This window comes from Daphnia pulicaria, chromosome 1 (genome assembly GCF_021234035.1).
Source record: "Daphnia pulicaria isolate SC F1-1A chromosome 1, SC_F0-13Bv2, whole genome shotgun sequence".
Lineage (NCBI taxonomy): Eukaryota > Metazoa > Arthropoda > Branchiopoda > Diplostraca > Daphniidae > Daphnia > Daphnia pulicaria.
In genome coordinates, this window is record NC_060913.1 from 35,892,089 (window position 1) to 35,910,854 (window position 18,766).

The window sequence follows — 18,766 nt, forward strand, 5'->3', positions numbered from 1 at the left end:
TCTTTAACCCCTTTTTCCAAGCAGATCTTGGCTACCTGTTGCGTCGGACAGTCGCATTTACTCTCCTGTCTGTGTTCGTTCTGTTCCCCGTGTGATGCTCGCATGTAAGCTGTTTTAGAGTGCTTGTGTGCGTAAGTTAGCGTTAGACCCATTAGGGGCATCATTGGCATAGATTAAGTGTAATTAGTGTAGGGCCAATGGTGAAAGTCACCCAGTCGAACTGTGCCGGTGTCGTTGGCCAGCGGTTTGGTGGCTTTTATTGATTGTGTTCAAACGACAAGTGTGCCGAACTGATTGCCCGTGACAATATACTCGTCCTGCTTTATGTAATCTTCGTTCTTTTTGCGGTATTGAGGAACATACATTCTAGTTTCTTCGAAGTAGGAATCTTGTATTTTTTTCTAAGGTTTTCCATACAAATATTGAAAAAATGATGTGTTTTGCAATGGCTCGGTGCGGTAATAAACTAATTGTTTATTATTACTATTATAAACATACCAATTTGGCCCAGGCTTTCTCAAATTGTTTTCTGATGACGACGTGGTCTGCTTCCCCCGTTTGTCCTACTTCCATTACCCCACCATCAGGAACATCGGGTTCATTGGAACCCTAGAATATGTTGTAATAGATCAACACCGGTAACGAGATCATCCTAGATAAGACCTTTTACTTCTAGATCACGGAGCTTAATCTTGGCTTTCACGGTCATTGGAACTGCTGTACCTAATAGATCAAAGAGTTTATACTACCTTAGATAATAATCCAACACTTGTGTAAGTAGCATAGGCAATCTTAGTGCAAAATCACACCATATCACTGGAAGGTGTTATGAAGACAAGTGTGTCTGTGTAACTGCTTTGTATTGTCTGCTGCATCTCTCTTTATAGGCCAGCCACTCTGGCGGCCAGATCTTCAACATCTCCCTTCTGCCCATGGACAAAACACATTGACGGACATAGGGAAAAACGACGGGCATAGGCAAATGACAGGCATAAGGAAAAAGAAGAAGATTGACGGGTATGCAGCAAGACAACACGAACAAATTAACAAAAAGAAATGAACGTTAGGAGTTTAAGGTTTGAGATAGGGACGGCCAGAACGAGTGAAACCACGAACAGGCGTGATAGCCACGACAGGAGTTGGCTGATTAGTTGAGCTGGCTACCGGAGGAGCTGGACCGCTCACGGTCACGGCTGGAGACTCAACGGAACGACGTGACGGCGTAGACTCCTCGGGAGCACGAGTAGACGGCAGCGCTTCCATCATTCCTCCTCGCGATGCAAAACTTGGGGTGGCCGGAACAGCTGCAACTTGTGGTGCTACACCACGCGGGCGAGCGGTGATCAGAGTGTCACGGAAGTTGCTAGGCAGACGAATTCCAAACCCGGCGGTTGTGGAATTGTCAATATTAATGTCTCGACGAGTTCGGCGAAACACCCGACCATCAGACAGGGCGACCACGTACGAGTCCGGTTCCTTGCATACTGACAGTATCGACCCTGGTAGCCAGGCACCATACACCAGTGCTCGAACCCTCTGTCCCACCAACAGGGCTGATCCGCGAATGTCCGGTCGGCCGCCATGATGAAATGCCGCCTTTGCCTGGCGCTTCTGAAGTTGTTCGTGGACAAGGGCTGCTGGTACAAATTGGGGAACGAGTCGATTAGGCAGAAACGGAAGAACACCACGCAGATTCCGACCCTGGAGAAGAACTGCCGGAGACGGAAGGTCAGACGACACGGGTGTTGACCGGATAGCCGCCAACGCCTCCCATAGTGACCGACCGTCACTGAACATTTTAAGAATGGTCCGCTTGACTGTTTGTATGTGGCGTTCCACCAGGCCATTTGATTGTGGATAACACGGGCTGGACGAGACGGACCGGACGTTACGAGTGACACAGTAGGCTCGGAACTCGGCACAATCAAACTGTGATCCGTTGTCTGTCATCACCTCCTCTGGATATCCGAAGTCACTGAAGATTCTTTCCATTTCTGCAATGCTGGCGGCGCAAGACAGAGAGCGAAGGGGAACAGCAGCCGGCCACTTGCTGTAGGCGTCTACAACTAAAATGTAGTTGACTCCATTGAAGAAAAATAAATCGGCTGACACTAGCTGAAAAGCATGAGTCGGCAATTTTACTGGATGCAGTGGTTGAGCTGGATTTTTATGACGGTGTTCTTGGCACGTTGAGCAGCTTGCCACCATGTTTCGTATCTGCTCGTCACATCCAGGCCAATACACAGCAGACCTGGCTCGCAGAACGCATTTGACTTCCCCAAAATGTCCGTCGTGGATTCCTTTTAGTATTTCCTGCCGTAGGGACAGTGGAATTACTAGTCTCTCCCCGTTGAGTAACAGGCCGTCTACTTCAGCCAGGTTGTGTCGAACCGCCCAAAACGGCTTTGCTGCTACTGGACACTGTGTTTTGTGCTCCGGCCAACCACGAACAAGAACTTCTTTGACTAACATCAGTGTAGGGTCAGCCGCTGTTGCTGCTGCAAATTTTTCTCGAGTTGTAGAATGAGGAATGACACAATCCAGTACTGCATGCACTTGCTCTTCACAGCCCTGCGTAGTGTCGTCTTGAAAAAGATGAGGTGACGGAGCCCGGCTCAGCGTATCTGCTATAAATAAGTCTTTCCCTGGCTTGTACACAAGCTTAAAATCGAAACGCTGTAATTGGAGCCGCATTCTTTGAATCCTCGGAGAGCAGGACGCTATTGGTTTGTCTAACAGACCCACTAACGGCTTGTGGTCAGTTTCAACAATCACCGACTGGCCATACACGTACTGCCAAAATCTCATTAAGCCGAACTGGACGGCTAGCAGCTCTTTCTCGTTTTGAAAATACCGCTTTTGAGTGACGGTGAGGGACGTGGACGAGTATGCTATCGGTTGACCGCTCTGTAGAAGCACAGCTCCAATACCGATGGGTGACGCGTCGACTGACACAACAACAGGCAGCGAATGGTTAAACAACCGTAGAACAGGAAGCGATGAAAGAGCTACTTTTAAACCAGCTAGGGACTTCTTTTGTGGTTCTTCCCAAACCCACGCTGCATCCGCCTTTAGAAGGTCTCGTAACGGTCTGGTTAAGCCGGCCAGGTCCTTGCAAAACTTATCAAGATAAGTTACCATGCCCAACAGCCTGATGAGATCTGCCGGCCCGGAAGGATCGGGCATGTCCACTATGGCGTCTATTTTGCACGGATCTGGTTTCAGCGTTCCTTGTCCAATAATATGGCCCAGCCATGGCAACTCCTGCAGAAAGAAACGACACTTCTTTAGTTGTAGCTTTAAGTTGTGTAGGCGACAACGTACCAGAACCGCTCGTAGATTCACTTGAAGTTCTTCTTTGGTCTCCCCCGTCACCAGGAAGTCGTCAAAGTATATAAACACGCCATTCAAATCTCCAAAGAAGTCGGACATAGTTTGTAGATAAACTTCAGGGGCCGACTTTAGCCCAAACGGCAGCCTGAGGTACCTGTAACGACCTTTTGGTGTTGCCATTGTGCAAAGATAAGACGCTTCATTAGTCAAGGGAATTTGGTAGAACCCGGAAGCAGCATCCAGGCTGCAAAAATAGCGAGCTTTACTTAGTTTGCTGAACAGCTGTTCAACAGTGGGGACCGAAAAATGCTGGCGTTGTATTGCTTTGTTAAGCTCCGACGGGTCCAAACAGATCCGGACATCTCCATCCGGTTTTCCAACCACCATCATTCTGCTTACCCATTCTGTGGGTTCTTGAACAGGCGTTATTATTCCTTCAGTTACCATTTCTTCCAGCTTCTTGTAGACTCGTTCTTCCAATTTAAACGGAAGCCGCCCTGCCGCACAGACAACTGGGTCAATTTTGTTAGCTCCTGACAATAACTTAATGTCATATTCAACAGGTAATTTACCTAGGCCAGTGAAGACATCTAAGAACTCGTGCACTATAGGTGGCTGTTGTGTGGAGACCGCAGAATGCAGTGAATCAATCCGTTGAATGAGCTTGAGTTCTTCACACGTTCGTAAGCCCAAGATTGCTGGCTGGCCCGGCTCTTCGACAACAACAAAGTCGGTGACGAAAACAGTGCTTCGATGTTCTACCTTTGCCGTGTGCAGACCCAGTACTTTGAGAAATCCACCTTTTGCTCCGTAGCTGCGGACAGTTGGACCAGGGCGTAGACGTTGGCACTGTTTAGGCAGACGACTGTAGAACTCGTAGGGCAGAATGTTGCACGTCGCTCCAGAATCTAGTTTAAAGTTGACTTCCACGCCATCCAGCGACAATTTTTGATACCACTCGCTCCCTTTTACACTTGACTTGAGCATATGATTCACAAAGTAATCTTCTCCAAACAGGGGAGGATGGGGTGGTGGATATGGCGGATATGGTGGATATACCATGGCTGTACCGCCTTGTTCAACATTACCAATCCACTGCTGTTGTTCTTCAAGTGTGTGTACTCTGCCTGGGGGAGGTGGCTGTGAAGACGCGTTGTTCTGAGGTGCCACCTGACGTGCGTTTCTGGAAGGACAACGGTTTGCGTAATGGCCCATTGCACCGCAACGAAAACACTCAACGCTGTCCACACGGCATTGACCTTTTTTATGTCGCCTTCCACAATCACTGCACGAAATAAACTGACTTTCTGACGAATAATTAGCTGCCGATTGTCTTTGATTTGCTGGAACGCGTTGTTCGGATGTACCACCTGCTGATGATTGTGAACCCGGTCTTCGATCTGGCTTCCGGCCGGATTGTCGAGATTGGACAGCATGGGCAGACTCTACTGCCGGAGTGTTGATCTGTGTTTGTTGCAACTTTGCTGACTCACACGCTCGAACGATTTCACACGCTTTGACGATCAGCAAGTCTTTTTCAAAAAGCAATTTTTCACGAATCAACGGATCAGCAATCCCCAACACAATCTGGTCACGTAATACTGAATCAGTACCATCGCCGTACCCACACGTCCTAACCAGTCCTCGTAATTCAGTTAGCCACGTGTCAAACGTTTCACTAGCAAGTTGATGGCGTCTCAAAAATTTAAACCTCTCAAACACCTCACTGCGACACGGTTCAAAATGATCTGTGAATTTGGCCAGCACAGGAGCGATTTTTCTAGCATCAGTTTCTGGTGTGAAGGCAAAGGTGTCGTAAATCTTCAGACCCTCGCTGCCAAGTAAAGTAATTAGGACACCCACCAACGTTTCTTCATCAGGTGGATTAGCAGGCGAGTTCGTTGCTACAACATACCACTTAAATTGCCGTACCCACACGCTCCACTGAGCAGCCAAGTCAGTGGCACTAAACGAAAAAGGCTCCGGTGCTTTTAATGACGACGCCATTGTCAGTCTAAGCACAAATAAAGTAACTTCACTCTCACACACCACAGGATGCAAAAGATAAAGGCAGATAAACAAGAGTTACTGTCCTGACAAAATGGAGCAACCACGCTACTCTCGGTTCACACTTTGCAGACGACCCACTTCTGACACCATGTTATGAAGACAAGTGTGTCTGTGTAACTGCTTTGTATTGTCTGCTGCATCTCTCTTTATAGGCCAGCCACTCTGGCGGCCAGATCTTCAACAGAAGGTTTCCAAATGATACCCAGCACCATCTCAAGCTCGTGCTGTGCTGCGCCGCGTTCCTTCCGTTCTCTCCCAAACCATACCCGTACCCACAACCCTACCCCAACCTAAACCTCTCCCCTTGTTAGCTTAATTGGTGAATTAAGGGTCAGCCATTTGCTAAATTTTCCCTCTGTGGTGACTGAGGAAGTTGACGAAGTCGGAGATGATGGACACATAATAAAGGGAGTTTACCTTGCTGAGCCGACCGCAGAGGATGGCCTCTTTAGTGTGGTTGTGGACGTTGACGATTAACCTTGAGAAAAAACATGGGGAGTTGGTACTGGAGAACCGTCAATATTCAAATATTGTGCTATAGAGTTGGATTGATTTAATAGGTTTCGTAGGAACATCACTGGTTTTGTCGTAGAAGTTGGACGTACCAGGTGATTCAAGTATGTTGTTGAGAACATCAGACGCTGCTCTTCAAACCTTAATCCTTGGTTAAATTCTTGCTATAATTTTTTCGAAGGGGCAGTTCACGTTTGATGTGACTGACTTTTTGGCAATTTTTTACCCCCTTTAATTTAAATTGAAATTGTAAGTATAAAACTTAAAGGTTGTGCAGCCGCAGGTGCATGTGGATCATCATCTTCAGAATCCAAACTTGAATCGGAGAATACTCTCTGAAGATGGTAAATTTCTTGTTCTATTTCTTGTTTCTTTTTCTTTCAATCGTCTTTAAACCATTTTTTAGTATCGCTATGGGTTCTTTCTTCTTCTTAATCACAACTCGTGAGATTCTGCGAGACAAATAGCATCGGGAAAAAGTATGATTCAGTTTTTTATCATTCCGGAACCTTGAAATCTTCACTAGTTTGAGAAATAGGCAGTGTTGGTTGGTAAAATATTCTTCCTTAGTGGATTCCAAAAGGTTTATGAGATAAGATCATTTAATTCATCCCTCAACTGAGCCATTTTTCTTTCGACGCGGTTGAAAGCACTTCTTATATTGGCATTTGTAGCCACAAAAAGACCAGTAAGGTCATAATTAACTTAATTATGGATTTCAATCTCTAACTTTTTAATATCGGGGGTTTTCGTCGGATCCTCCGTGTACAGTAAAAATCACAATTGGTTTCACTAGCTGATCGAGAACACAGCTGATATTCGGCAAATTCTTCGAGATTCAAACGTTTTTCGAAGTCAATTGCGTGACTTAATGCTGTGGTTGATGAGTGATTTCCTTACCGAACTGCAATGTATGTTGGGCCGAAATTACTGACGCATTCTTTATTTCCGAATTCTAATAGCAATTTAAAATATATTTAAACTCCTGAAAAGTTTTAATTCATAAATATTTAGTTAACCGTTCCGAGGAATTTGGATTCCAGTGTAAATTGAGGGAATTGTTGTATATCTCGGCAACAACCCAATAATAAGGCAGACTAAAACGGTGTTTCATATGCATGAGTAGAGGGCTCTATTTATTTGTCGCAGTAAAACACATTGAGACGAGACATTTGTCATCTTGACTTACGTAGCAGACTTCTTGGGGCCAATAAATGAGGTCAATTTTTCTAGATATTTAATGGTGGTTGTACAAAATGGCCCATCATAATGTTTAGCATGACGGTAGTTTTTGGGCTCATATGATTTCCACGGGGATGGTTACAACATGGTGCCAGCCATTAAGAGAAGCAACTCTTTTTGGCAAAAGTGTATGATAAACCCCGCTCCTAATTATCTTGAATCCACCTTTATTAAATTTCTCAGTAAGTTCGTCCATTGAGTTTTGATGGTTTGATACACGTCGCTCTGTCTTTTTAAATGAAAAGCGGAACCGTGCACGCTCAATGCAATAATAGTTTTCAAAAGGCAGATTTTAACTCACAATTCATCTCGAAGATTTTTTCTATTGCTACTTCTTGAAGTTTTTTCTTTTCGTTTCTTTCTTTTTGAGATCTTTGTGTGTCAGTCCTCTTCTTATCTTAAGTGTCTCCTCTTATTATTTTTTTTTAAATTTTTGACTAAGTTCTTTCTCTTGAACATCAGACAACAGTCTTTTTTTGTTTTCAAATTTCAGCATGCAAACTTCTGAGTTCATACAATCACAATCTTTTTGCAATTGTAGCTGAATATGAGGGACATATCCATTAGAATTTTGAACTGGTGAATCAATAGGCTTGGTCCTGATGCCTTCACAAACAGTTTCAACATCATCGTTGGGTTCAATGTCCATTGCTTTAGCTCAAATTTGCACAAATACACCTTCAGCTTTCATTGAAACCGCTCGATATTCTTTAAAGAAAATGGCAATTTTCCCAGGAAAAATCTACATCGTTTTTATTTCGTTCCATTACTTTATGACTTGTTCTTGGCAAGACTTTCTACTATTTGTTCTCTCAAAAGCTCTTAAATAGCCTTTGAAAACAGACTGATATAGTTCGTTTTGGTTCATTATGCATAGTTGTTAAATTAGTCGAGCCAACATGATGCCGACGATCACATTATTGTGACGATCTAGAAAAAAACTAAGTCTTTGGGGTAGTTGCCAACATATCCATGGTGTACCGAGTGTTTTTGACGTCTTTGTGACGTACCATTGTGAATACCCCAACAACCCCCTTCGTCACAATTCGTCACAGTGGTCAGAAAACCATCGACCTCAGACCGTGACGTCATATGTGAACGGCTCCAAACAGATAATCAACAGATTGGATATTTAGTTTCTTCAGCGAATTGTTTTAAAGGAATCTGCAAGATGGGGCAGAAGTGTGTAGTCGCGACATCCTAACCGACCTCTTTGTTTTTTTTATGTATATAGGACTTAGCGAAATGGCCATCACATCCATCGATAGTAAGTGGTTTCCAGTTAAAGTCCCAAAGTGCTCCACTTCTTGGAGCTATTGTTGTTAATGGCTAAATTTTATGAAACCCAAGAACCCACCTTATAAATGTTCGAGTCAATGTTTTTTGTTAGAGTAGATCGTGAAACCTGAGAAAAAAATTAGTTAAACTGAACAAAATGTTTACACCACTTTCTTAATTTGGTTGAAGTAATTTTATTACAGTTTTTTGTATGCATTCATTTGTAGTAATAACGATTCCAAATTTTGCAACAGAAGCTGTATGAATTCTTACTTGTGTGTTACAAATGAATCCTTGTCTGGCTAGAAAACTGAAACTTCATCTTAATCCAAGCATAACTCCAACAACAAAACAACTGAATGTTTTGAAGCAACATTTGTGATAGCTTTCTCTAAATTAGTCAAAGTTTACTTTTTTGATAAAATGTTCGTGGAATAGGTATCATCTCCTGTGAAAGAAAAAAATCGTGAATGCATAGTGTATCCGTAAATCATGAACATAAGCGGAACTACTGGCATGTCTTTAAATTCAGTTTGCATATGTTTAAAATCGCAATCCTGAGTATTTGATTCAAGTAAATACCGTAGTCTTCTTTAAACGGAACTATTGTTCATCGGATTCTTCACCAAAATATCGGATGAGCATTCGATATGTGAATTTTTGAGCAATTTCTCGCAATTTTTCGTTCAAATGGGTCGATTAAAACATTTCTCTTCTCTTTCTGCGACTTAAAGTAATATTTATTTCGTGTTAATCCCGACTTACTTGTTATGTACTAAGTTGGAGTGGCACCTTGGATCCAGTAAAATTCAACATTTCGCCAGTTTTTTTAATTAACATTTGTGACTATTAAAAAATATGTAAAAAAACACATTTTGGTAAAAGAGGGTTTTTGGTGAGAACCTAGACACCTCTCATAGTGGTTCAAAAAACTTCAAAATACCATCTAAGTTTTAATCTAACGAAATTTTGTAAGGAACTTCACTTTTTATACGTTAAAGATTCACACGAACACAACACGAAACACTTGAGATCAAACAGACAAAACTGATGTTATAAACTCGATAGAACTAACATTTCGGCCTCCACATTAAACTTCTTTTACCCTATGAAAACATCGTCTCATCCCTTCTAAACCAATTTCAGCACCGATAACAGCGACCTCTAAATAATTTAAGATTATGGAATATTTTGTTTATTCTACACTAAGCATATATTTCCAAATTTACATCTGGAAAAAAATATAGTTTGAATTAACGTTATAATGTGCATTTTTTTTTAAATGGCAGTGAAATTCAAAGAAATTTAAAAAAGTGTAAATTCAAAGAATTCAACGGAATATCTGAAGCATACTGTGGCAGCTAAAATAACCATTTCATCAACATGTTTTAAACTCGTTTTCAATCTTACCTCGAAATCCAGACATGTTAAAAAAGTTTGATTTGCATATTTTAGGTAGCGAACATTCGTCTGATGCATGGAAAGTATGGGGATTTGATGACTTCTACAGTTTTCGACCGAAATCCACATTTTAGAATTCCATTTTGCACCCTGCTTATCAAAGACATTGCAACACTTGGCTTCCCCAGCATCCTTTTTTCTTTAAACTCAAACTACTAAAATCAGCTCAAAACTGCACCAACATGGATAGTATCCCCAAACACACCTCTTTGGTTCCGAATGAAAAAATCCGATGCAACTGCCATCGGATACACAAACGGAGCAGCCAACACAGAAGCTGCGTCCTTCGCTTATACTTTACCTGTTTAACAAAAAAGAGGCATGCACCTCATCACATATCCAACATCCAACCTGCCAAACTACAAGGGATCAAAAGGCCCTCAAAGTTATCAGCAAAACAAAACGAGCTGTTCATCTTCAGTTATTCCAAAGCGGACATTCAAACAATAGACGAAACTATCAATATATAAAAAAACTCGGCCCTGCTAGACATCTGGAACATCCTACTCTCCTCAAAACATCCGGTAACCAAACATAAATGATGATGATGGTCCACTGGAAACGAGTCAGTAGACCAATTGGCAAAAAATGCGGATGGAATGCCATTTCAAAATCGAATTCAAAAATCCTCTCACGGGCAATGTAGAAAAGAATGGTCAACAACAATAACTCTTAATAATCAGAAAGAATGTGGCAATTGGTGTGTGACTTTCAAAGCCAGGCTAGCCATCGTCGTTTTATGCCATTTGGTTCCCTATTTATAGACCGGCAAAGTAGCCTGATTTTGATAAGCTCCTTCCGCGTGTTCCTAAACTTTTGCATCCATTTATTGATGTCCTGCCCTTAACAAAGAAAGTCTGAAAAAAATCAGGAAGTAGCTAACCTCATGGCTACTTAAAAAAATATTCGTTGTCCCCCGTCAAAAATTCAATTTTTGGAAACGCCGCAAAAATCACCCTTTTAGATAAGGTTCTCTCACGCGTTCCCAAACTTTCGGTAGCTTCTGTAGGTCATTTCAACAACGTTTAATGTATGGAAAAGTCTGTCAAAAGAAATATCTTATAGTTCTATAACAGCAGTTCAGTCTAAATAGATTCATTTTTTGGAAAATTTTGATCTCATTCTTTGTACACGAATTGCAACCTTCACGCGGATCTCGAATAAGGGGTATTGTTAGATCTACCAGGTTTTAAAAATGTGCGTTAAAGTATCTGTACTATTAAAAATTAATTTTTTTAATAAATTGATTTTAAATCTTAACATACACGAATTTTATATTACATTTTCTGATTTTTATGGCAATTTCGCAAACATATCAATTGTTGGATCATAATGTTACATCTTATCAGTAAGTGGACAAGAATAACTCCACAAATTTTTTGCTACCTACTTCGTGGTAAGGTATAGCCACAACTAGAATAATATAATAACATTAAATTTGTTTATTTCGTAACTATTTTTTGAAAATCGAGTTACACATCAGCAAAAAAAAATTTCGAACAAATCAGAATTTCAATAATTGTTCAAAACAACCACAACTAGTGATAACAAATCACAATTAGTGGAATATACACCATAAAAAATAACGACGAACACATTTCATTTTTTGCTCTTGTAATGTAGGTAATAAAAATTGGTGCACATCATCCTATACATCTTTTTACAATTTGAAAATGGGAATTATTAAAAAACCAAATTTAAATTGGAATATAGGGATTTGATATTAATCGAAAAATCACTTTCAATGAACAATTTTTCAAAACTTGGATAAAGTTACGTTTATATAACGTACAGGCAATTTTATTTACGGATAGGTTCATTGAGTGTACAACAGGAAAATTACATAGTTAAGTACTGTCATCCTTATGTGTGTTATTACATCACTGCCACTGTTGTAACGAATGCAGCCAGGAACTGATGTCAATGCAGTAAATTCATAGGCGGCCACCTCTGAATAAACTCCTGGCGTGGTTACGTAGTGACCAAAGTACTTTTTCCATGAGAGATTTTTAAAATTCTTACTTTAAAAAGCCGAAGGCTTACCGCACTTTAAGACCGAGAGATTTGAAGAAACAAAAGTTCCGACAGCCCTCCAAATACTATTGACCTGAGAGGTCCCTGGGGAATTGGGCGGGGGGTTACGAAAACAGTTTTCGAGACTTTGACGCTCTCGTGGTAATCTGATCACGATGTGACCTATCTCATTCGACGTAGAATTATTTTTACATAATAGTTGACTAATATTTACAAATATTAACGAAATTAACGGGGTGATAGGGGTGGAAAAGCACGAAAAAAAGGAAATACTTCTAAATTATAGGAAAAATTTTGCTTCTAAATTTAGAGCGTGCCGCATCACTCGAAAGAAAGAACAGCTTTTCTTCTTTGACATATAAAAAAATAAGGGACTTAATATTTTTTGTTCGTGAAATATCTTTGGTTGAAAAACACCCCCAAATGCAAAACTCGGGTGGAGCGTCAAATCAAAAGAGACGAACGTTTATGTAGTCTGCTATCATAACTTCTTGTTTACTTCTTCAAAAAGACTGCTCTTCTTAGGTATCACTAAAACTTAGCGGTAGGGGAAGTAAAACTTGGGAAATGCACTCGGGTTCGTCATTTTGTCGTCTGCTATAAAAGCTTGAACGAATTGGCCACCAAAAATTCTTCGTTTTTATGGACGCAAATTGCACAAACAATCTTGTGGAGGCGAGCCATAGAGCATTCAACGACCTTATAGAAACCGCCCATATTCTAACCCATGGATCTTAATGATTACATATTTTCAAGAAAATGCCAAATCACACAAATAACCTTGCAAATTTTCTGTTTTTTAAGATCGGCTTCAAGAGAATGAACACGATATACATCTATCTGGCTGCCAGGGATGGGGCCCCTCTGAGAGATCGACGGAGGAAAGAATACGTTAATAGAGATTGGGAAATTTTGGCTCTACAGAGCAATTTACAGAATGGCCGGATCACGATACGTGCATTCCTCATGGCGGCTGCCTACCACTTCAATCCTGTTGAATTTGAATTTGGCGATCAGGATATTGAAGTTATGAATCGCCACCTCAACGAGGTACGTGCGGCCTTTGAAGCCTTATTAGAAGATCCAGTTGCCGTTCCAGTCGCCGCAGAAGCGCCCGTCCCAGTCGCTGCAAGAAGTGGCCGTCCCAGTCGCAGCAGAAGCGGCTATACCAGTCGCCGTGGTTGCAGCAGAAGGGGTCAACCCAGCAGCAGTTGTCGCTGTTGAAAATAATCCGGTGGTTTCAGCCATAATAGGTCGAGGACGAGGACGGCCACCTTTGAATAGCCGAGCCCCAAGACATTGGGGAAATAGAGTGTGAAATCATGATCCGGTAGCTGCCGGACCACCAACAGAAGTAAGGGGAAGACCCCGTGGCTGCCCTCCTGAACAAGGGGCTCGGGCGCGTGGTCCGGCTCGTGGGGCTCAGCCGCCTAGCCCGGCTGGTGTTGTGGATCAGTCACCAATCCCAAGGGGACGACACCGTGGCCACCCTCCTGGAAAAGGGGCTCGTGTGCGTTGTCCGGCTCGTGGGGCTCAGCTGCCCACCCCAGGCCGTGTTGTGGATCAGCCTCCCAGACCAGCTCGTATTGTGGATCAGCCGCCCGTCCCAGCTCGTGTTGTGGATCAGCAGCCTGGCCCGACTCGTGTTGTGGATCCCGAATAGCCATAGCCCAAATAGCGCATTTTCTGGATTCAGATGGTCCCGGCGATGGAGGTGTCGGAAACAGATTTTAAAGGTTTTTAGCTCTTCAAGAATCGAACTTTATCAATCGACGTGCTAACATCAGAGCAAGATATCAAGAAAACCGCCGACTACGCCAGGACGACGATTCCGAAGATGACTTGGAGGAAGAAGCAGATGAGGATCAGGAAGTCCCTTGTCAAGAACTCCCAGAAGTAAATCACGGGGGCCTCTGTCCAGTGTGTTGGGTAGAATTTTTAACACAATATTGACAGCTTTCGGCCATATTGCACGCTGGCACTGATTCTATGATATATCTAGAAATCAGTATCATTATCACCAACACAACCGTGGGTCACTGCTCTGCAACTCTTCTATTGACTAGATTCAACCTGATTTCTTCATGGCGGAAAAGCTATCCGGTCAGAGTTCTTCTGATTCCAAAAATAAGTTTGTAAATTTATTTAACTATTTACTATTTCTTATTGAATTAATTCTTATCTATTAGGGGACGAAAAATTGTGAGCCGAATACCCTGAAGTCTACAAAATTATCAACGAGAAATTTAAGAAATTGCTCAGTCTCCCACTTTCCTATCCGTGGACATAGACCTGTTCCACAAAACGATCTCGATGCCGCTAACGTCTTGTTGGATTTGGGTAATCAACCCTAGAGGTTAAACAATTCTTTCCATATCTGCCCCTAACCTGATGATCTAAACTACTGATTGAATTATTAAGAGCGTTTGATTGGCTTAGTCATGTCAAATTTCTTAATTTTTTACGCGAAGACATTCAACTGACAAATAAGTGCTGTAAATAATCACAAGAATAAATATCGGATTTGGCGAAGTAGTGTAGCAAAAATTATACTGTGAGGGGTAGACACAATAGTGCTCATTCGCGGTTCTTCGTCGATCAATCTGGTTTCACGAATGCACTGATGAATCCAATCGATTCCAACGATCCACTTGCCGCTGGCGACTCCGTAAAAGAACTTCAGGGTGCGCTGAGCACAGTTTTCTTCGTCCACCTGAACGATGATGTGGGTCACGGCCGAACTGTACGTCAAGGAAATTTCAGCCCCTACGCGCCGAGCCCAATCTTCTACCATCTTCACCTGCGGACGCTGCATTGTGGGAAAAAAATTAGAATACATATTTGGCGGACTAAAATTTAACATTACCGGAAGCCCGGAACATGTAAGAACTTTTTTTTTGCATGGTACAGGCTTTGGAGTAGGTGGGTGTGGTGGGGTCGCTACCAGAACGTCATCCTCATCTGGATCGCTCTCCATCACAACAGTTTTGCTAGCTAAATCCGCACTCGCTTGTTGTGGGAATAGTCGCTGGGGTACGTTCGCAGTAGTTGCTCCATCCGCAGAATGAGACATCGAAGAAATCGGACCGTCTGTATCGACGGATTTCACGGAAGGGCAGGGCTTCTTCCTCTTGGTTTCCATCTTATCATCATCACTGTCACTCGAAGACAAAACTCTGGCTCTTTTGAATGGCTCAGCAGACATGAACAAATCTTCGCTGTATTCATCCGGTTCTCCCACCAAAATGTTTTCATCCCGTAATTGCGCGTCGAGTGATTTCAGTACACTGTCGATAGAAGGGGCTTTGTCCGGAACTATTAATCTCTGATTATTCATTAACGGATGGTCTGTATTCGATTCCTTGTTTAAGGTCACTGATGCTTCAACTGGTTCCGTCTGGGTGGAAACTAAAGAAAAAGACAGAGGCGATGGTGGAAAGGTTTGAGTTTCTTTATCTTCAAAACATTTTTGAGTGTGAACGGGCGGATGCACCGAAACCGGAGGACATTCCGGGGGAAGGTCAAGAAAAGAAACCAATTTCCCCAATCGAGTGAAAACGATTTGTTGTTTCTTGAATGAACTGATGGGCTTCCCCGGAACGATCCGACCTTTATGGAAAAAATTCACGTTGCGCCTTCCAGTGCCAGATCGCAGCTCTTCTGAAATGGAGTGACGTCGAAAATCCTTATCAGATGTTTGAAGATCATGTATATAGCAGATCCCAAGGAATTTCAAACTCTGGGCCGAGAAACCGGTGTCAAGTGATTAGCTGTCGAGGGAACACTGACGGGCTTGTCAAGTTGAGGACTTGGGGCTGATACTGTTTGCAATACATGAATGTTTGATCTGTCCGCCAGAACTGATTCAAATGGTCGTGGTGTGATACATCGAACATCTGAAACACAGTTCAGATAGGGTTCGCACACGTCAACTAGTCGAGCAGAAGTGTCTGAAGATTTTTTCGGAGCTTCATTGGTTGGTAGGGGAAGAATTTCCAATAAGAATGAGAATTTCCAATACTTATAGAAATATTCCTTTCTTCCTCCCCAACGTGACTACTGTTTTCGTTCCGGGAATCTATGAATAATAAATAACACGTAAGAAAATCAATTGTCATTTTAATATAAATTGGGTGTACCTTTTGATCGTTCGATTCTGCTAGGAATTTCAATGGGGGGCTTTGACGAACGCGTCAAAGGAGTGATGGTGGTTGCGATTGACGGCGCTTTAGATGCAGTTGTGTTGCCTAATTCTGGTGAGGAATCCGGCTCTCCTTTGGGTGTTGTAGATGTCGTTGGTTTAGTTTCTGGTGTGTTACCGGCCGACCGTCCGCGTTTCTTGGCTGGAGGTTCACCAGAACTAATCGGTAGGGCATTCTTTCTTGTGCGACCTCTTCCCCGACCACGTCCACCTCGTCTTCGTTTCATCTGATGAATAATTTTAAATATATTATTAAAAAACCAAAAAAATAATGAATTGCTTTTATTTCCTGTTGTGGTATTTCCCTGGAAGGTGGTGGACTGGGAGCTGAAACGATATCATGCGACGATTCTTTGCCAGTACTAGACGAAATATCCACGGGCGAAAAAACTAGTTTAGACGTAGTTTTTGATTCAAAGGAAAGTGCTTTGGAAAGTCCTGGAGCTTTTAATGCTAGGATTTTCACCATTCTCTTCACTGAAGACAGCTAGTCCCAGACAGCACGGTTCCGTATTTAAGACGTCTTTTAGTCCATCAGAGGGGACCATGCATACCGCATTAAAGACGTCTCGAAGGGGGCGAGTAGGTGGTCCGTTATGGTTTTTATGTCCCCACTGACGGGGATATTTCAAGTCTAATATGTGGTTTTTATTGGGCGCTTAACTGGTTCATATAAAGGATATTACAGGACTCATGTTCGTTTTCTTTTGGGCTTTGATTGGGTTCATAAAAGGACCTAACTGGGATAATAGTCGTTCTACTTTGAGCACATGAGGGACATAACTGGGCTAGTGCTGGAGGAAAAAATATTTAATGGAATTTTTTTTTTTAAATAAAAAAAATGTCTCAAAAGTTGCAATCATCTTGGTTTATTACATCAATTTGGCAATTAAAGAATATACAACTGTATAGGCTTGAGATTGGTTAAGGTTAACAAGTATATATAGAGAGATAAATTGGAATGTCCATTTGTTTCTTCTGGCTTTCGATTTTCGGTGACTGAATGTTGGAGACCCCCAGCAGTGTGCTTCTGATGGCTCGGTCCAACCTCTTGGATATCAGCTATAGCTGATTGTTGGTGAGCTGTAAACAAAAAATTTAAGGTGTTAATGGACGTACTGTAATTACATGAAAGAAGTATTCTCACCAGGTGGTAGAAGCTTCCTTCCTTCAGTGCGTTAACCTCCCCAGGTAGCACACAGAGTTGTTACAGACTCCTGTAACCGATCTGTTTCACATACGTGTGAAACAGATCCGTATCAGGCTTGTTACATATCTGTTTTACAGGAAATTTGTCTGGAATTTCTCTGTTTTAAAGGATTTGGTTAAAGTTTGTTTCACAGATCTGGAACAGATATGTTATCTTTCTGTAATACATATAACTGGTTTTTAACCGTACTATAGACCTGTTACAGATCTGTTTTTTACTTGAGAAAATTGTTTCTGATTTAGCTATGTTTCCCATGTTTGTCATTTGTCTGTTTTTACTCTGTAGAAAGACATTCTTTTTTTCTTCTGTATTACAGGTATGTCACATGCATGTTTTTACTCTGTATTACCGAGTACAATATGTTTCTGTTCTGTGTCTGTACTCCAGGTCTGGTACGGGTCTGTATTTCCCTTGTAAGACATGAGTCAGTAATAATCTGTTCTGAGTCTGTACCCCAGGTATGGTACAGGTCTGTATTTTCTATGCAAAACTTAGTTCAGTGATTATCTGTTCTGTGTTTGTGCCCCGGGTGTGTACGGGTCTGTATTTCCCTTGTAACACCTATAAGTCAGTAATCATCTTATCTGTGTCTGTATCCCAAGTATGGTACATGTTTGGATTCCCAATGGAAAACTGAATTAAACGTTTTCTTATATGTGTAATATCACTGCAATACCATGCAGTAAGAAGTTACACTCTAATAGTCAATGCAGGCCTAATGGCTATGAGTTTAGTTTAGTAGGCCTACTCGAACAACAACAATAGCTGTTTATCCACCGGACGGAGAAGTATCACCTAAATAGGTATAATAAAGACTTGTAATTGGTGTGGGGCCAATCTTGGTCTTGTTACTATTGGAAGAGACCAGTGGTAGTCATATGTAGCAATGAGTTTCGTAAGAGAGACATGTCAGACTGTTTGCTGAATGTACAAGTGTAAAACTGTGAAATATAGATCATTATGAAATATATCTAATATTAATTATCGAATTACGGTATAGTGCTTAGTGTACTGGCTTGTGAACTCAGAGGTTGATGGTTCGGTACCGGGGGTAGGCAAATCTTAATTTTTCTTGAAAATCTGTTTTTGGTCTGTAAATGGTGATCCCATTTTACGGATCTGTCACAGACCTGGGGCCGTATTCTAGCCTTGACTTAAGCACGGAATTTTTTCTTAACTTACTGTTTTTTGCTTAAAAATCCAATTTATGCTTGTATTTTCCTAAAACCGTATTCTAGCTTTTTTCAACTCACCTTTTTTGCTTAAGAAATATTTTTAACTTGTCTTTTTAAGCTTAAGTTAGCAAATTTTTGTAATCCAACTATTTGTTGGATTACAGCGGTTATTTTCTTAAAATTCCGTGCTCAAGCTATTGCTTACAGCTATTGTTGTCCTAGTTTTTAGTATTTTCAAGTGTCATTTCC

General features: G+C 41.8%; 1 protein-coding gene across 1 annotated transcript; it reads right to left on the reverse strand.

Moving 5' to 3' along the window:
* Positions 1-14,392: 14,392 nt before the first annotated feature.
* LOC124323281 (breast cancer type 1 susceptibility protein homolog) lies at positions 14,393-15,658 on the reverse strand. Its single transcript, XM_046784324.1, has 3 exons — positions 14,798-15,658; positions 14,485-14,740; positions 14,393-14,424 (listed from the first exon to the last, which is right to left on the reverse strand). The coding sequence occupies exons 1-3, from the start codon at positions 15,266-15,268 to the stop codon at positions 14,393-14,395; spliced, it is 759 nt and encodes a 252-aa protein (XP_046640280.1). The 5' UTR covers positions 15,269-15,658.
* Positions 15,659-18,766: the final 3,108 nt, after the last annotated feature.